Source organism: Lepidochelys olivacea (assembly GCF_965140295.1).
Source record: "Lepidochelys olivacea isolate rLepOli2 genome assembly, chromosome: 1".
NCBI lineage: Eukaryota > Metazoa > Chordata > Testudines > Cheloniidae > Lepidochelys > Lepidochelys olivacea.
This window is the reverse complement of record NC_140411.1, coordinates 232,123,577-232,142,899: the sequence shown is the minus strand read 5'-3', so window position 1 is coordinate 232,142,899 and position 19,323 is coordinate 232,123,577. Positions and strand designations below refer to the sequence as shown.

Below are 19,323 nucleotides of genomic sequence, written 5' to 3'. Positions count from 1 at the left end.
GTTCTGTCGTAGCAAAGTAAGAGTATGGTGCAGGTAATTGCAGTGCTTCATTAAGTTGACCTAGTGTCAGGGCGTGTAGGCTTTGTTTTGAAAGGGGAGTTTGGTGCCAAGATGTTAATCTTTAACAAGTGACAACATGAATTCATAAGTAGGCATAGGGAACAAGGCTGGAGAACGTGAAGCAATGCCGAGGGTAGAGCTACAAAAACCCACTGCAAAAGGACATTTCTCAGAGCACTCATGGGGATTAGAAAAAGCCTTTTTCAAAAATCCAGAGGATGGTCAGTTTTAAGGCTGTGACTGGGACACAGGAGATCTGCGTTTCATTCCCATCCCTGCTAATATTTTCTTGTGTGACCTTAGGCAAATTGCTTAATCTGGCTCAATTTCCTCAATGTGTAAAATACAGCTATAGTTTCCTTTCTCCAAATCTTTGATTATGGTGTAAGGTCTTTGGGGCAGGGACTCTGAGCACAATGTGGACAAGATCTCAGATGGGAACTCAAGATCTTACTGTACAAAAGATAAAATGAAGCCTCCATACTCACCTTCTGAACATCTCCACAAGAGACTTACAGAACAGACAAAAGGTTGAAATATGTTTTGATCATGTTTGTACCAAAGTTGGTAAAACCCACTATAAGAGCAGACTTCAGTTCCATGTACTCTTAAAAAAAAAAATCTTTATTATAAAAGATAGGAACAAATGTAACTTATATTTTCTCTTTCACAATGTTAATCATGGCAATTATAAAAACAAGGTAAACATATATAGTTTCAGATCCAAGTTAAGTGTTTGCTACTTTGGCCATCAGATGTGGCAAAGTTACTCAGCATCATCAGTGCTATAAAAGTTAGTCAGTGAGCTACAGTCCAGTAGATGAGAAACAGTTTTCCCTCGAGACACTTAAAAGACAGCATGTTCCGGACCATATCTTCAACTGGTGTAAGTCAACATAGTTTACTGATTTCATTTGAGCTATGCTAGAATCTGGCCCTTGCTTTTTAGCTCCCACAGTGAATGACTGATTTAAAATTAAGTTAAATCAGCCTTTGAAGAAACTGTGAAACTATGCCACATCTTTTCTAATTTTTACCCCATAATGAACATTTTAAAAATTAGCTTAAGTAGTATTAAAATGGTCTGAAGTATCAAGATTTCAAGGGAAGGCTTCTTGTTGCTGTTAAGGTTGTGGTCAACTCATGCCATTAGATGTTTTGCAGCTTTCAAAAGCTATTGTTAAAAACTTAATTCCTTTACCACTTTGTCATTCAAAGATGGTATCTGATATTGAAAGAATTTCAGTTTTTAGTCATCAAGTTGCACTGGTAAGTTTAGTATTTTACTATTTGTTAGTGGCTGTTCTAATACAAAGTTGAAGAGCATTACAACGAAGCAAGAGAGGTGAATGCTGCTTGCTGCCTAGGAGTTAGAGGTACAGAAGTGGGGGTGATGAGGGAAGAGGAAGGAGGTACAACTTCCTTCATAACCTAGGTCAGGACGTGGGAGGTATGGACTTTATAGCCACATACACACGCAAGGGGAAGGACAGCATTTAGAGGCCTGGGAGGAGGAGCTGGAGGAAAGCTTGGATTTGTGGTTTTACTGAGTGATCCAAACCAAGCCACTCTTGTTCACTTCTCCAGCAGTGATTAAAAAGAAAAAGACACTAGCTCTCGGGAATATGAAGGGTTGTAACTCTATGTAAGGGTAACTCCTTTCACACACAGTGTGCTAACTGGAGTGTAAGAGAAATGTACATATTACCAACCAGCAAGGCTTCAGGTCAATACTTTACCTGCAGTATACTTTTCACATTCTCAACCCAAAAGGGGAGGGGAGAGGAAAGCACTGATTAAGAGGCAGGGTTAGTGTTTTGAGCAAGCTCAGAAAAAAGAAAATCTGCATTTAAATACAGAAGTGCTGAATTTGAGGTTATTCTTCTATGAAGAGCTAACTCAATCAATTCTCAGGAACCAAAGCTATTTACAAAGCACAGTAGCTGAAACAAGGAGGCCATTAGCCCTTAGGTGTTCCTAGCTCAAAGAAACAATTAGGGAGACTAAGCATGGGAAGGGACACTTGTGTTTGATCAGCAAGCCATCATCTCTTACAACTTACAACTCCAGCTTTGCCTCAATGCTTCTTGTAGGACTCTGGGCAACTCTTCAAGCAGAAACCAGACAAGCAGCTTGGTACTGACAGGACGTCATCCCACCCCGCAGATAGCTTAAAAGGGAGGATGAAAAGGAGCCTTCTTATTCTATCTCTGAGGCAGAGTCCAGTTGCTGAACACACAGAAATACAAATATTAATCCAGTGCAATTAAAAACACAAAAGTTACTTAGTACAATTTGTGATGGTTCAGTAATATACCTATTAAAAACCATTACTGTGTTCAGAGATGTGGGTTTGGTACCAATATTGAAGGTTTAATAGTTGTGAAGACACTGCAGTTAGGATACTTCAATACTAAAGACAGACTAGATATTTCTTCCCTTGTATGTTCAGCATAGGATGCTCATGTCTGGTGAGAAGCAAGGTGGTCTCTTGAAAATCCATTACAAGATACAAAGGAAGAGTTTTGACATTGCACAGATTTAAATCACAAGTTACCTTCTCAGGCTTTTGTTTTTAGATTTCACATACCTAAACATTTCCAACAAACACAACGAGACTCACAAAGAGAAACACCTTAGTCATTGCACTCAAATATACTCCACCCTTAGTGCAAGGTCTCTGCAGGAACCAGAATTTTTTACAGCAGGACAAGTGGGCCATTGAGAAAGAGCACAGGACAGCAGTGAGTGTATCAGCCAGATAAAGGTTTGTCTTCCACGTCCAGCATACACTGTAGCTTTGTTAAGCGGGATTAGGTCATAAGAACACCAAGTCAGCACTGCTGGACAGATGCTGGTCATCACCACCTTAGTTTAGATGCTTAGAGCCCTTTTGAGTAGCTATCAATGTGCACCATTTGGTTAAATTACAGAAGCAATGGAGTTCTTTCCCCAGCTGGCTGCTCTTTTCGGAAGAACTCCTTGATCTGCGATAGTTTGTTATGGATCCTCTCTCTCAGAGGAGGGATGTGGTGGCTAGGATCCAGAATGTTAGTAATCCTGCGCTCCCTTTCTCGCTTCCAGATACGGTACGGGTGTGGTGGGAAGGGTACCTCACGTCTCTCTCGGCGAAGCTGCACCATTATTCCACCGACTGCCAGCATCCCCCATACTGCCAGGATGATTAAATCTATAGTGGAATAGGAAGCCATTCATTCAAACAGTATCAGAATGAAGGGATTTCCCCACTCCCCCACAAAAGCAACATCACTAGAAAGGTCAGGCTCAGATTTAGATGCTGATTTGCATATTGACATGCTTGGACCAAGCAGTCATAGGGGAATGGAAAATACAGGGCTGGGTGCCTACTATAAACACAGTATGTTTGTAGAGGGAGATGGTGCTCTTGTAGTTGAAGTACAGGCCTGAGTTAAACTTACGACTCCAGCGTTGCCTCGCTATTTCTTATAGGACTCTGGGCAACTCACTTAAACTCTGTTTCTACATCTATAACGGGGGAATCATTTCTCTCAAGCATGCTGTGGTGATTAAGGTTTTTAAAAAGTGTGTTGAGGGCCTCTGAAGATTAGCATATGAGAGAAAGTTTCCTAAACCAGTTCTTAATCATTAAATGGACACCTTCGCCTTGGCATGATCCAGGCATTTGTTACAGGATTCACACTGGGTAAAAGTTACCCTCTCTTAAAATCAGATTGAAAGTTGGGATCTTACAGAAGCCCAGAGCCTTTAGTTGCATCTGGAAGCCATGTACTTCAGCCTATCCTTGCCAAATAGCCTGGAGCTGCTCTAAAGAAAGTTGCAAAACCCACCTCCTCACCCATTAATTTACATTAATAGAAAAGCCTCAAAAATCCCTCAATAGAAGGGGGGGTGGGGTGGGGAGAGAGAGAGAGAGAGAGAAAACAGTCATCTTAACGCAGGGGTGGCCAACCCATGCCTGAGAAGGAGCCAGAATTTACCAATGTACATTTCCAAAGAGCCACAGTAATACGTCAGCACCCCTGCCCTGCTCCCAGAGCCTCCCACCCACCAGCAGCCCCACTGATCAGCGCCTTCCCCTCCCTCCCTGCACCTCCCGATCAGCTGTTTTGTGGCATGCAGGAAGCTCTGGGAGGGAGGATCAAGGGCACGGCAGACTCAGGGAGGGGGCGGGAAGGGGTGGAGTGGGGGCAGGGCCTGTGGCAGAGCCAGGGGTTGAGCAGTGAGCACCTCCCGGCACATTGGAAAGTTGGCGCCCGTAGCTCCAGGCCCGGAGTCGGTGCCAATACAAGGAGCCGCGTATTAACTTCTGAAGAGCCGCATGTGGCTCCGGAGCCACAGGATGGCCACCCCTGTCTTAATGCATGGGAGGTGCACACATACCACAAGGCAGAGGCCATGGAAGTACCAGATAGCTATGGCTCCAGAAGCAGCTCTTCTCAGTAAGAGCTTCAGAGTCCTTTTACTCACTTAATGGTTTGTGAAGAGACAAAACCTAATTACTCACCATTTGTTTGGAAGGGCACATTGGTGTACGCTTGGCTGAAGTCATCATTCAGAACCCTCCTGAGTAGGTCCAATGTGATGTAAGCGAGGCTTGTGTACAGGTAACAAGCAATTGCTAAGACGACTGAATAAGAGCCTACTATGCCACAGGCCAATATGTTCAGCTACAAAGACAGAAAGATCAGATCTTCCAATGGCCAGCTAAAGAACAGCCTCTATCTTTTCCATACAGACAGCATAGTGAGAGTTCTTTTTTATCTTGTCTTCCCTCCTGCATTCCCCATTTTTATTTGTTCCAAAACACTTGTTGCAGCTTGTTTTAGTGTAAGTCTACAGTGCCGCACGGTAATTGCAGCACACGTAGACATACCCAAGTTTGTTACTGAGTTTGCTAGATCAGAGCTGTGAAGCCACAGCAGCTTGAGCTGTACAAGCCCGACCAGGACCCTTGAGGTGTACTCCAGTGCAGTCGTTTTCAAAGCTCAGGTTGCGACTCAGTAAGGCATGTAAGGCAGTGGGTCGCCCAGGGACCCTACCGGCTCTGGTCACTTCCGGGGCGCAGCACGGTCCGTGGTGCCAGAAAAGGCGGGAAGCCTGCCTCTGCACCCCCACTGTGCCACTGACCAGAAGCCACTAGAGATAAGTCCACGCCCCAACCCTGAGTCCCCCTGCCCCACCCGTGAGCCCCCCCCAAAACCCAGAAACCCTTCCTGCACCCCAAACTCCTCATCTCCAGCCTGCACCCCCAGCCCAGAGCCCTAACTCCCCCCCAGCAGCCCAACCAAAGTGGGTCACAACCCATTTTAATGGGGTCACCAGGACTAACTTACACTTGCCGGGGCCAAATCTAAAGACTGAGCCCAACTACAGCCCAGGGCGACGGGGCTCAAGTTGTAGGCCCCTTCTTGGGGCTGAAGTCCTTGGGCTTAGACTTTGGGCCCCCCACACCGGTGGTGCTTGGGCTTTGACTTTGGCCTCCCTACCTGGGGCAGCAGGGTTCAAGCTCAGGCTCTCGTCCTCCCTCCAGGGTCGTATAGGAATAGGGGATCATGGTGCAATGAAGTTTGAGAACCTCTGCTCTAGGGGCTAGCCCATGCCGCTATGGCTTCATTGCTATTGTCTGAGCAAGCTGAATCAAAGCGAATTCGGATATGCACACATGTGCTGCAGTGACCCCTCTGATTGCAGTGTAGACATACACAAAACACAGTCCTGAAGAGACTATAATCTTTAAGGGTGTCTGTACTGTACCCAGCACAACAGGGTCCCAATACATACATAATTTGTGGCATATTTTGTTTTTAAACACACAAAAGTGATGGGCAGGCTCTGAAGGTTTCAGAGAGAGTCAGGACTCTGATCACATCCTTAGGCAAACCTCTTCCTCTACCAAATTTTAGAGGAGTATGTTGTTTTCAGATACACACATATGCTCAACCATTGTAGAAAACGAAGCCAGGTAGTGCAAATACTTACAATTCTTGGACAGCCAACAAAGACTATTGGCACCATCAATGCTATGCAGGAAAAGGTCACCCAAAACACAGCATCATCACGAAAAACCTTGTAGTCTCCTGTGAAGAGACAGCACATTGTGAGTCAGCCACAAGTGAGACTTCATGTGTAAATGGAGTTGATTTTGCAAAGTAAAGGACCACAACACTTGATAATATTTTAAGACTAGAACCTCATCCCAGTATACAGGGAGTTCTGGGAATATGTTCCAGAGTACTGTGAGGGGAGATCGTGTAGTTACATATGGGCAGCAGGACAGATCAACCACTGAATTTCTTCCATTCCATTTCTGTCCATTGTGTTATACAAAACCAACATCTTCATCGTTTGCAGTCCATCGCAACAGTCAGCGACCAGTCTGCTGGGTTTAATATAACAACTGTACCGTAAATGTACACAGTAGAACTAATCAAGAAGTGAAAAAGTTGATGAAAAATTTTGCAAACAATCATGTTAAAATCCGAAATGTAAACAAGATATTTAGAAAAAATTCTTAAGATTCCAACCAGCTCTAGTGCACAGTTTTACACACAAATCAGAGACTGTCTTACTTAGGTTTACAATTCAAGGCCCCAATCTCACAAGCTCTGTATGGGTGATCCCTGCACCAGTTTGGAAGCCACTGGACTTCAACAGGGGTCTGCACACAGAGATTATTGAGGATCAATGTCTAAGTCATGCACTAGTGAACTCTTTCATACAGTTCATTTAACCTAAGTGAAAACCGACAGCTTGGAGCTGTCCCTTCTCCCAATCTGATCTTTGACTTGATGGTTTATGGTAGCTGGAGAGAGACAGAGGGGGGAGAGAAAAAAAAAAAAAAGAAGAGAGAGAACCGATCAATCTTGAGTTCAGTATTACCATGGCAGAGCAAGATGAATGTGGTCTCTGGAGATATAAAATAAGAGAGAAGGAAGTAGTTTTGCTAACGTCACTATCCCAGAAGTACTTCGGTTCAATAGCCTAGCTGTACAAACAGACTTTTAAGTAGTGCCTTTTTTAAGATGCACTAGGGGGAACAGCAGCCGCACCTGTTCGTGAAGTCAGACTAGATACAGAAGAGCACATTTGTACAGCTAGGAGTAAAACTCCTCCCTCCAGGACATGACTGTGCACAAGGCTTTTTGTTTGAATTTTAATCTCCCAACACAACACCAGACGAAGAGCAGCTCTCAGAACATCTTTAAGCACAGTCCCTTCCCCAAGTTACAGGCTTTCCGATTCTTTGTTGGGGGGGAAGGGAGAAGCAAGAATGGATCTACATGCGCGGGGAGTAATGTTGCTGTTTCAGAAATCTAATTGAATACTAAGTGCTCTGGGGGGGAGCCCCAACAAGTTCAAATACAAAGTCATTTGCAGTCTGCCACATCTTAGGGGATTTGGTTTTTTTAAAAGCTCCTATTATAAACAGCATTCTGTCCATATGCAACAACACTCATCGCTTCAAAAGTGCTGCAGACACACTATGTAATCCTCCCTACATTTTGGAAGTACATAATTAGTAAAATCACCCATTTTAATCCTCTAGTCACTTTCCACAGATCAGCCAGAATGTGGCATCCTTCCCAGAAGCCCAGTCTCAAGCTACACTGGTAGCAAGACATCAAAATCTACCTCAGAAGCCAGCCCCACCCCAGTTGTTTGGTGTCATTGCAGCAGTACAGTCTCTGAATGACTATTCAGACAGTAACAGAAAGTGCTACAAGGCATACCTAGTGGAGTGAAGAAGATCACTGATGAGAAGAAGAATCCCAGCACAAGTCCAACAATCAACATACACAGAAGGACAAAGCCAAATCTCCACCAATAAGCAACCAAGAGAAGCCCTCCAACGAGTCCAGCTACTGCTGTCAGAATCAGACAAACTGTAAAAGAGAAAGGGGGGAGAAGGGGGGGAGGGAGGAGTAAGAAAAGCACCTCCAAGATGTCAAATTCCTGGAAAAACCAGTTTTGGTAAGGTCCTAAAAGATCACAGTTGTTGAGCTAGTATGCAATGCTACTTCAAGTTTATTAAGTCTACCCTTATCTGATGAAGCCCAAATGATAACGAAGCCATTAAAATTGGCTATAGCCAAGTGTACCTGTTGAAATGCCTCCTGACACTGATCAGAATACCAGAGAGTCAGTATGAGACAACAGAAGTATTTCTGGATTTTGTAGTGTCATTGCAATAAGAGTGCCAGGCTAGTGCCTTAACCACAAGACCATCCTTTCTTACTCCAATGACAATGGAGGAAGAGGCACAATACAACTTCACTACTTTCTAAAATAATGGCCTTCCTCTAGTATCCAAATCCAAACAAACAGTTTAACCTCTGCCATCCTACAGTTCACCCTAAATCAAAAGTAGCAGATCATGAGCCAGCAGTTACTCTGGGCTTTTTGATACTATTGGGACAATCTGTATGATGGCTCAGGAAAGTGATCCAGCTTTTTAATTTTAAAGATGGCACAGTCGCATGTTAATTCATCATGACAGACTCTTGCTGGCCTTGTTTGTGTCAGGACAACTTTTACTTTTAACAAAGAGCCATTATCCAGTCCCAACTGATTTCAGTGGGACATTGTCATTGACCCCAATCTTGCTTTTTTTTTTTTTTTCCTCCTCTCTCTACACCCCCCCTCCCCCTACTCCCCAAGTTTGTCCTCACTTACCATCATAACTAAGGGAGGTTATTCTAGTAAATAATACAAAGAAAATAAATCCTGTGACGATGAAGCCCATGTAGAACAAATCTAAAAAAAATAAAAAGACAAAAAAACAATTTGATATGCTCTGACAATTTTCCATTCTAAGCCTACTTTTATGTACAGTTAAAGACATCTATTCTCCAGGAAATGAGATTTTCGTTATAAAAATGTAGTTTGTACAGAGCAAATAACCAAACAGCACAGGCCCACCCAAATGTCTGGCACTGGTAAATAAAGTTAGCTCACTTCTTCAGAACTCAGCCAGTCTACAATAAGACTGCCCTGCTCCCTCCAGCTAGTTTTAGCTTCCTGTTCTGTGACATCTACAGCCAGTTTCTCACCAACTGTAGACACAAGTTTTCAGTCCATGATAAAATTGTGGGATCGAGAATAGGGGTCCCTTCCCATAACACTTACATGTGGGATCAAGAGTGAGGATTACGCAGATTATGCTGGTTAAATCTACAGCCAGGAAGCCCTATTCCATTCAGAACAAAGACAGCCACACCTCAGCCCCCACAATGCACAGTACCTGTTTTCCAGAACCTGTGCCCAAAGAAGCAAATAAAGAGACCAAGAACAGCGAAAGTGGTGAAGAATATTTTGGTGGAGAGTCTTCCTATAAGGAAACAAAAAATGAAGTTGGGTGTGCATATACACACAGGGCTGCGAATAAGGTAACAAGCCATGGACACTTATGCTTTCGCTGTGGACGCTATGGGTATTAACAGCTCATATGCTCTTTCAAAGTACTGCTTGAGCTGAAGGAGCATCTCCTTTAATAGAAGAGGGTTTGGAACTATTGAACAGTTCCAATTCCATCCCACAGAGGGCAGTAGTTCCTTCCCATTCTAATATCAATGCAGGAGTGGGACTCTGAAGAGTAGAGCCTGAAGCAAAAGTTCAAGATCTCCAAGTAAGTTACATGTCATGTAAACATGAAGTCAGTAAAATTACCATGGTATGAGTTCCCAACTGTCTTTAAATTACAACACTATACCAACCCCCAACCGCAGTGTCTAGACAGCAAGTCACAACCCTCTTTGACATACAGCCAGAATGCTATGACATGGGTACTGCCACCATACAACAATTTAAAGACCTTTAAGGCTTGTCTACATTTACGGTGCTGCAGCTGCACCACTGTAGTGCTTAGTGAAGATGCTCTTGACGGGAGAGCTTCTCCCATCCACGTAGCTCCTCCACCTCCCCCAGAGACCGTAGCTATCTTCATGGGAGAAGCTTTCCCGTTGACATAGTTCTGTTGGAAGTTGGGTTGGTATAACTGCATCGCGCAGGGATTGTCTACACCCGAATGATGTAGATAAACCAACATACGTTCATAGTGTAGACCAGGCTTAGTGTGGACCTACAGTCATTTGTTTAATACCTCATCTTCATTAAACAAAAAGAAGCTTGCAGAAGAGTTTCCTCAAATATTCCATTGCAAGACACTGCATGCAATATTCTTATTGGTGTTACAACCATTGGAAATGGGACACTACAGTTTATTTGATTCTCTGAACGTGTTAAGAAGCTTATCCCAATCTCCCACAGACTGCAGAATGTGTGTGTCAAAACCAGTTTAAATACCATTGCTTAAGTTACAATATACGATTTTAGAAGAGCATTTACCTCCCACGACTCACTTTCAAATGTCATGGGCCAGATTTTCCACTGCCCCTGTCCCTGGCACAGTCATTTACCCCCATATATCAGGCAGGTGTAACATGGTATAAGCATCAGAATGACAGTTTTGCTTCCTCACAATATTCCCCCATGCCTCCCATTCACTTTGTACAGGTGTAAGCAACTTTGTGAGCTGCAAGGAAGCGACGAATCAGGTGCTATGCTTTCCTGTGGTCGACGCTCACTTGTGCGGTTATGGTCAGAAAGGCAGTCGTGTAAAAAAAAAAAAGTCACCTTCTTACTCAAGAGATTCATTCCCTGCATGCAGAGTCATATTTCAACAGCTTGATGACAGATACACTTCATACTTTTTTTATTCCCTTTTGCACTGCCATGTTAACACAGCTATGGGAGACAGCTGGGTCCTGTTCCAATCCACGTGACATATTCATTAACCAATGAATTTCATTTGCTGCATCCTTCTTACTGGTGGTGCACAAGATTAAGAATACATCTTGGGTAGGCAGTTAGAGTGTAGATGCGATACCTGCTCTTATGTACTTGATGAGTTAGATCTGGGGTCACTGAAAGAAGCTAGGGAAACCCCCTATCATAGAATCACTTCTCATGCTAGTAACGCTCTAAAAATGCCATCAAGTAGGCAGTTTCTTGCTCTGCGTTAGATAGTCTCCAAAGCTGCTGACAAATGCAGAAGCCCAAGCCCAGGTCTGAGCATGTTAAATAGACCAACTCACACTGAAAGCAAGAACGCATATAAAAAAAACATACAGGTCTACTGGACTTACTGAGAGAGGAACAATTATCCACAAGGGCAGTGAGGCTACAGGCATAGGTATGAACAGGTACATATGCAGCAGAGGTATTCCAAAGTGGATCCCACACGATGACATTATAGATCACTCCTTGTCCAGGGAGTGAGGAGAAGTGTACATTGGTCTTTTCGTCAGTTGTTAAGGAAACCAGCTGGAAAAAAAAAAAACAAACAAACCAGAATTTGTCACCGTCAATAAATACTCTTGTGATCTTACAAAGGGCTCTGTCCCTTTCCTCCTTTGCATCACGCCTGGGGCGCATGCCATCCAACCAGGATGCCTTGATTAGCCTAAGAAAGTTCCAAGGGTAACCATGTTGGGTATTGAGTCTGGAACAGTGTTTAAAGATCTAGAGGCAGAGTTAAGTAAATGTGGGATGTAATCCAAGAGTCATCTGTGTGCCAAAGTCTCATTGGGTTCAGTGGGAATTCTGCCTATTAAGAGCCAGTTCACACAAGCCCTCGCTCAGTATTGCCAATCCAACCCAAAATTCATGGGTCAGACTCTACAACTACCCCAATGGCAAAAATATCCCCCCCTCCCCAACAAGATTTTTTAAAACCAAATCATGAATTGTAGTTTTTAGCCTGCATTTTGATCCCCCTTCTGCACTTCTAGTAGGAAGCGACCCACCCCCAATTTGGGAGTGAGCTAAGGGTCAAAGATTCAGCCTTGAATAAATATGAAAGTGCAGTCATCCTAGTCACAGGGAGCTCTGCTTCCCCTGTCTTGTCCCCTGGGGTGTGGAGAGCTGTCATTCTATCCCGCTCTGATCCTCTCCCTAGCTAGACAGGAGAAGTAGTGCAGTACTCACATTCTACGTCTGTGCTCCCCAGTCTCCTGTAAGCCCCCTACATTCACTTGCTCCCACCCCACATTTCCTCCTCAGCTGAGGGATATAGTGACCATGTTGTTGGGGCCAGCCTGTGGCCTCAGCACCATTGCTAAAAAAGAGACATGGTGGCCATATTGGCTAAAGCTAAACTTCAAGATTGAAGGCAGAAATCAGATTTTTGATAATTCTTAAATTTGTATCGAGACTCACAATAAAAGTTTTAAAAAAAATAAAGTCACAAGGCAAATATAATCAAACTCCATGGGAAGTTAGAACCCAATTTCCAGGTAGCTCCCTACACCAAAGCTCTCTAACAGAGCATCAGCTTAGAAGTTTTCCCATTATCAGAATGGGCCGGCTAGCTGATCATACCCCGAAGGCAAGGCACATACACAGCAATTTCTGACAGTTAATAGCTTTACAAGTTACAGTTAATAGCTTTGCAATACCCACTGACTTGTGACCCATTTCACAGATGTCACGCTCCACAAGCGGAGGTCAATACTTGTGGTGTCATGACAGGGAACAGAACCCAGAGGAAACATCGCATCCTGGTGTTTCAACACTGCAACTGTTTCACCCCTTCCCCCACACATGCCTTTGCTGGCAATCTAAATGTTAGCCAAACTTACTCTAACGCCATTAGCTCGGACGCTCTGCACGTCAGACATCTTTCGCAGGTGGTTCAGGAGTGCAGTTTCCGAGAGATCATTCTCTGGTAAGAAATACTGATAGATGTCATAGTGCAGTCGCCATCTAGAGTTCTGACCTGTCCCTGAATCACACGAGGGAGGGTTGGCACCTCTGGAATTAGACAAACAAAAGTTTATACTAGCCACAAACCCAGACCAAGAGTCCTGATCTTAGATTTGTATCGCTAACTGGCAGAAGCAGAACTCCAGATCTGAACATGGATATTTCAACATCCAGATCCACGTCTGGGCTTCAGGATTTGGCTCTTTCTAAAGAAGTGTTTAGATTTCAATCTGTCTCCAAGCTATACGCGCAGGTTGTAAAGTCTTCTGGGAAAGAGAATGTTTTACTGTGCATTTCTACAGCACATACAACAGATCTTGCCATTATAGCTAATGCTTAACATAAGCCATTGCTAGGAAATATAACACAGATTTTCCAAATTGTCATTTAAATTGTCACAACAGCCAGACAGACATTAGGAGAGAATTCACATGTTTCCCCTTGAGTAGGCTGAAATGCAGAAGAAAGAGATCTACCTTAGAATCCATCCAACAACATAGAGCTTTAGGGCTTGTCTACACTGGCACTTTACAGTGCTGCAACTTTCTCGCTCAGGGGTGTGAAAAACACCCCCCCACCCCTAAGCGCTGCAAGTTTCAGAGCTGTAAAGCACCAGCGTAAACAGTGCACCAGCGCTGAGAGCCACGCCCCTCGGGGAGGTGGGGTTTTTAGCGCGAGCTCTCTCCCAGCGCTCTGCCGCGACTACACAAGCCACATGAAAGCACTGCCGCAGCAGCGCTTTAATGTTGCCAGTGAAGATGTGCCCTTAGAAAAGCCCTTCCTCAGAAAGAGTTTGTGCTTTGACAATGGCACAAATTCATCTGGCCTTATATCCTTCCCCACCTTCTGCCAACAGCCATCTATCATGATGCATTACACTATGCAGAAGATTAGGACTGCAGGTGATAAGCAGTAAGATTAGATAAGACTTCCAGACAAGGACCTTGCTATCATGGTAATAGAACAGGGGTGGGCAAACTTTTTGGCCCAAGGGCCACATCGGAGAACAGAAATTGTATGGTGGGCCATGAATGCTCACAAGATTGGTGTTGGGATGAGGGCTCTGGGGTGGGGCGGGGATGAGGAGTTTGGGGAGTAGGAGGGTGCTCTGGGCTGGGACCGAGGGGTTCGGAGGGCAGGAGGGAGGATCAGGGCTGGGGCAGGGGTGCGGGAAGGGGTGCAGATTCCAGCTGGGGGTGAGGGCTCTGGGGATGAAAGGTTTGAGGTATAGGAGGGTGCTCCGAGTTGGGATAAAGGGGGTTGGCAAGCAGGAGGGGGATCAGGGCTGGGGCAGGGGGTTGGGGCATGGGGAGAGGCTCAGGGGTGCAGGTTCTGAGTGGCGCTTACCTCAAGTGGCTCCCGGAAGCAGTGGCATGTCCCTTCTCTGGCTCTGTGTGGAGGCGCGGCCAGGTGGCTCTGCGTGCTGCCCCGTCTGCAGGGACAGCTCTCATTGGGGCATGTAGCAGCCAGAGTGGGGCCATGCCACAGCTTTCGGGGGCCATGCGGTGCAGCCCCCGACCCTGCACCCCGGCTGGAGTGCCAGAGCAGGGCTGAGCCACGTGGTCTGGCCCCCGACCCAGTGCCCCGGCTGGAGTGCAGCAAGCCCCAGACCCCACTCCCCAGCAGGAGCTCGCAGGCCAGCTAAAACTGCTCGCGGGCTGGATCCAGCCTGCAGGCCATAATTGCCCACCCCTGTAATAGAATGAAGAAGAAAAAAAACAGTAGTACAGAATGGTTTCTAGAACAGAACAGATGTTTTCCATGAAGAATCATTAGTCCCAATAACTGTGTATTCTTCACCAGGGTAAACATCAGAAATTTGAGCTTGTATAGTTTCTCTCACTTTCTATGGATAGTCTCCTCACCCCATTTCCTCTCTCCCTCACAAAGTTAACCTATTTTCAGGATCAGCTATGCATCTTCCCTTGTTTGATGTCTATTTCTTTTGCTATAAGCAAAATTCTCTCTTGCTAAGAGAGAAAATACCTTTCCAGCAGAATAATATTGTTTATTAAGCATTTCCAACTCTGCACAAATGCAATACATGGAAGACTATTTGTTACGTTACACACACCTGGCATATCCCAAGTTTGCAGGGGCAAACTTGATGCATGTGTCAATTAAATTATACTCTAAATAAATATTGGGATCAACTTCCAAGTTAAATTCCAGATTGCAGCCTCCAGGGATAGGATCTAAAAAACACAAACAAAATAAGAGACAGTTAGATGTAGCAAATCTTCCTCTCCCTCTCGAGGAATTTTCAGCAGTGCAATGGAATGAAGCTATAGTTCCCTTTTGTTGTGTTTATTATTAGGGCCTCATTTGGTATTATTAACAGGCATAGTCCATTCTCCAAAGATCTTGAAATATAGGGTCCTGATCCTACAGGTATATACATGGAAGTAAGTCACAGAAACTCTGACTAGACTTAAACATGGGAATAAATGTTGGCAGGACTGGGGCTTTAGACTAGCAAAGCCTGTACAGCCAGCTCCAAGATAGCAATTGCTTTAATGTTAGATCTCAATATAATCAGTTGATTAAATGCTGAACCCAAATTTGGCATCCATTCCCCAGTAAGTGTCAGGACTTCCGGTGTGTTTAGTGCAAGCTATATATAGTACTGGGCAACAAATATGGCCTTCCAGAGAAAAGATCTGTAGTTTAACTCTTCTGTTGTTCTCACAGAACAGAATGAGAGGGGGAAAAAAATTTACCTCTCTCAGAATAAGCGAAAGAAACAGCTGTGCTCAACACTTGCTTGGCATCCGGAGACTGCAGGTACCATGTACACACACTCTGCTGAGGCCGAAGAATGGAAACTAACCCTTTGTCTACTCCAGTTTCTGAGCTATTTGCAGAGGAATTCTGAAAACAAACAGATAAAACCAAGCACACCTTCAGCACAGCAGTAGGTTTTTGCAGAGTGACAGACACACAGAGAGCTCGTTCCAGAAGGCACGCATTATCTGGGGGTGTGAATCCCATTGCCAGCTATTAGATCATTGCGGACTCCAGACAAGTCAGCCAGCCACAGGCTTTATCATTTTATTTTATCTTCATTCCTTTAAAGAGGCAATACCCTTTGGTTTGGGCTCAAAATAGGACACTGGAGTGATTAGCCTGAGGCAATGTTCTCAGGCTTCTAAGTCCCTATGTTGCATTTGTGATTGTTTTACAATCATCGTTCTGTTGCTTTTTTTTTTTTAATTGCTTTATTTAGGACCTACACAAAAAGCAATGCTTTATGCAGTTACCTCTGCAGCCACAGTTTAGTACTACTGAATATTTCAGAAAAGCGAATAGGTTAAAGCGTTGGGAGAAGAAACTTGCACAGCCACCACCTCCACCAATCACAAGTTCCCCAATTTTGTCCCAAATACCCTGTGAGTGAGTCCTTGCTGAAATGCCCATGAAAGTTTTGCTTAGGAGAATGGGGTTAGTCACAGGAAAGCTACCTGCTAGTACAGAGATTATACTGCAGAAGGTACATTTTGTCCCACAAACCAGTTACATCCTCATTGCCACAGAATAGTTGACCTTTAGATTACACTGTCCAATGCTAGTGTTGCTGAACTGAGGCTAGAGTTCAGCAGCAAGAATGTTTATGCTTCATTAGAGGGGCAAGGTGGGGAGTTATGTTTGTGGAAGAAAAACAGAGAATGAATTTGAGCTTTTAAGAAAAAAGACAAGGAGTACTTGTGGCACCCTAGAGACTAACCAATTTATTTGAGCATAAGCTTTTGTGAGCTACAGCTCACTTCATCGGATGCACACGCTGTAGCTCACGAAAGCTCATGCTCAAATAAATTGGTTAGTCTCTAAGGTGTCACAAGTCCTCCTTTTCTTTTTGCGAATACAGACTAACACGGCTGCTACTCTGAAACCTGAGCTTTTGTCCCCCTCATCCCACATCACTGAAGTTAACAAAAATAAATCCAGAAGAGGTAACTAGGGGAATAAAACAAAAGCAACACACAAAATTTTAAGAAGGGCCCTATAACATCCACACCTATAAATATGAACTGCAACAGCCAAAGGTGTTTATCCTAGTGGAGAACACTGAGTGGGGAACTGGTATATTGATGTCAGTCCTAGGTCAAATATGAGATGTTACAGCATGTTTCAAAGGTCATGTGACAGCACCACAATTAAAGCTTCAGAGCAGTTTGCAGCCAACTGCTCATTCATTCAGAATCCCAATATACAGAATGGCTCCATGTTTTTTGTGAGACATAAGCTACAGTAAGTTGAGTAGACATGAAAAAGATTTAGTTCTAAAGTCTGGGAGCTAGACTAAAAGATTAAAAACATATGCGTGGTTCATGCAGTTTCATTCCCCCCTCCAAACACAAATTTATCCTTACCACAGAGTGATTTTCTAATCTTCCTCTTCTAATGAGGAGTACCATTAGTTAATGTGAACACAATGGAGGCATTTAGATTCCAACTTCATACATACCTTATCAAAGGAGATGGTTACATTTTTTTGGTGGGAATGTACTTGAAAAATAATGACAGTCACATTGCTTGCAATATTCCTTATTACAGCTTCCACTGGGATGGTCTGGTTAAGTAGCACATTTTTGAACTTGTCCAAAGAGAGTTCAAGAAGACCTGTATTAAATAAATATCCAACAATCAAAAAAGTTATGTTGGTATCTTTAAAAGGGAGGGGAGGAAGGAGATAAATGTAATGAATTTAAAGATTTACGGGGTCCAAAATTAATTATCTGGAGACAAAACAGAATTTGGTACTAAAAAAAAAATTAATTCACATCAGAACACCACAGACCACCATAAAAAGATCTGCTTCTCCAGAAGAAAGCCATAATGAGAGTTTAAGCCTGGGACCCACAAGGAGTGTACATCAAAGGGGCTGTCTTCACTAAAATCTTATGTTGTGCAGAACTGAGTTAGCCGACAATGCTGGCCATGCCTGAACTGACTGCAAACAAGGCAAACAGCATTCAGTGTGGAATAAACATGATGAGTTGAGTTAGCTGACATGATGCTGAATGCCTCTTGCCCTTGTCTACTGGCCTAACTGACTGGTCAGTACACTAGCCTCACAATATAGTCTTTAGACATACCAGGTGGAATCCAGAGCCCGCTGAACTCAATGGCAAAACTTCCAGAATTCACCCAAGATTTCCTAATGAAGACACACGCAGCCATTTTAGAGAAGTTAACATTTTTCCTTGGTGCACGTTGATCTTGGAATTCTGCATTGATGGCGCAATAAGTCTCTAAGTGAGGAGATCTGATAAAAGTTAATTCATCCAAAGAGAAGTTTGGGGGCTGAAGCCAGGACAGTTTACCTTAAATAATGCAGACTTGCTGGAGTATGATCCTCAAAATTGAGAGGTACACCCTCTGCATTACTTTAAAAGGAGCCACACTGTCTGATCCAGCTTACTACATAATGAGAATTAACATGTTAACTAGTTATTCAGGTTCTACAAGAAAGCCTAATTAGTGCCAGTAGCTGGGGGGTGGGGTGGGGGGGACGACAAAACAAAACAAATCTACATAAGACCACCTCAAAATCCATTTGTCACCGAGTTAAAGAAGCACATTTTTTGTAATCAGTAGGTCTTCTGTTTTTGTTTTTAATAGCTTCTTTCAGATATATGGTTAGGTTTCTTTCAGCCCTAGTCTACACTACAAGCTTATGCCAGTATAACTACGTTGCTCAGGGGTGACGTAGTTATGCTGACCTAAACCCCGGTGTAGACAGCGCTATGTTGACAGGAAGGCTTCTCCCGCTGACACAGCTACCACCTCGAGGTAGGGAGCATCTTCACTAAGCACTACAGCAGTGCAGCTGCAGCGCTGTAAGTGTAGACAAGCCTCCAGTTTTGAACCAAGAGGCACAATTCATGCCAAGTTCTTTCTGCCCCCAACCAGTAGTCAACCTAGCAGAGAACTTACCAAGCATAAAAACATAGAGCCACTTCCTCAGCAGAACAACTCTTATCATAGAGTAAATGCTGACAGATGTTGCCTATTATTCCATGCCTCTGTTAGATGGCCTGGATTTGCTTGGAGGACAGTCAGTGCTGCTGCTTCCCTTCCCCAATACCCTCACAGAATATGCAGTGGTCAGGTGCCCTTTTAAACCCTCAAGAGGATACTGTAAAGTTAACCCCCTGAAGGTATGAGACTTGGGAGGACTGCAGTAACAGCAACCACAACCAGACTGGATTATATGCACAGGAATTCAGAACTACCAAAGGAAACAAACTTCATCCTAGCATAAGATTTATATGTTAGGTCACTATCTTCTAGGAAGCAGCTTTCAGAGGGAGAGCCGCATTAGTCTATCAGCAAAAACAACAAGGAATCCATAAAAAGAAAATGAGTACTTGTGGCATGCATCCGATGAAGTGAGCTGTACGTCACGAAATCTTATGCTCAAATAAATTGGTTAGTCTCTAAGGTGCCACAAGTATTCCTTTTCTTTTTGCGGACACAGACTAACACAGCTGCTAC

The 19,323-nt window shown here is 44.0% G+C and overlaps 1 protein-coding gene across 1 annotated transcript in view; it reads right to left on the bottom strand.

The window, feature by feature from the left end:
* Nucleotides 1–663: 663 nt before the first annotated feature.
* TM7SF3 (transmembrane 7 superfamily member 3) overlaps nucleotides 664–19,323 on the bottom strand; it is a 31,398-nt gene continuing 12,738 nt past the window's right edge. The window contains exons 2-12 of the mRNA XM_084642294.1: nucleotides 17,291–17,445; nucleotides 15,546–15,696; nucleotides 14,900–15,020; nucleotides 12,702–12,873; nucleotides 11,208–11,385; nucleotides 9,305–9,391; nucleotides 8,737–8,817; nucleotides 7,794–7,946; nucleotides 6,043–6,140; nucleotides 4,568–4,730; nucleotides 664–3,250 (exon numbers count right to left, since the gene is read on the bottom strand). Coding sequence (XP_084498420.1) covers nucleotides 2,988–3,250; nucleotides 4,568–4,730; nucleotides 6,043–6,140; nucleotides 7,794–7,946; nucleotides 8,737–8,817; nucleotides 9,305–9,391; nucleotides 11,208–11,385; nucleotides 12,702–12,873; nucleotides 14,900–15,020; nucleotides 15,546–15,696; nucleotides 17,291–17,445 — 1,622 coding nt within the window. The 3' untranslated portion in view covers nucleotides 664–2,987. The remainder of the gene's footprint in view (nucleotides 3,251–4,567; nucleotides 4,731–6,042; nucleotides 6,141–7,793; nucleotides 7,947–8,736; nucleotides 8,818–9,304; nucleotides 9,392–11,207; nucleotides 11,386–12,701; nucleotides 12,874–14,899; nucleotides 15,021–15,545; nucleotides 15,697–17,290; nucleotides 17,446–19,323) is intronic.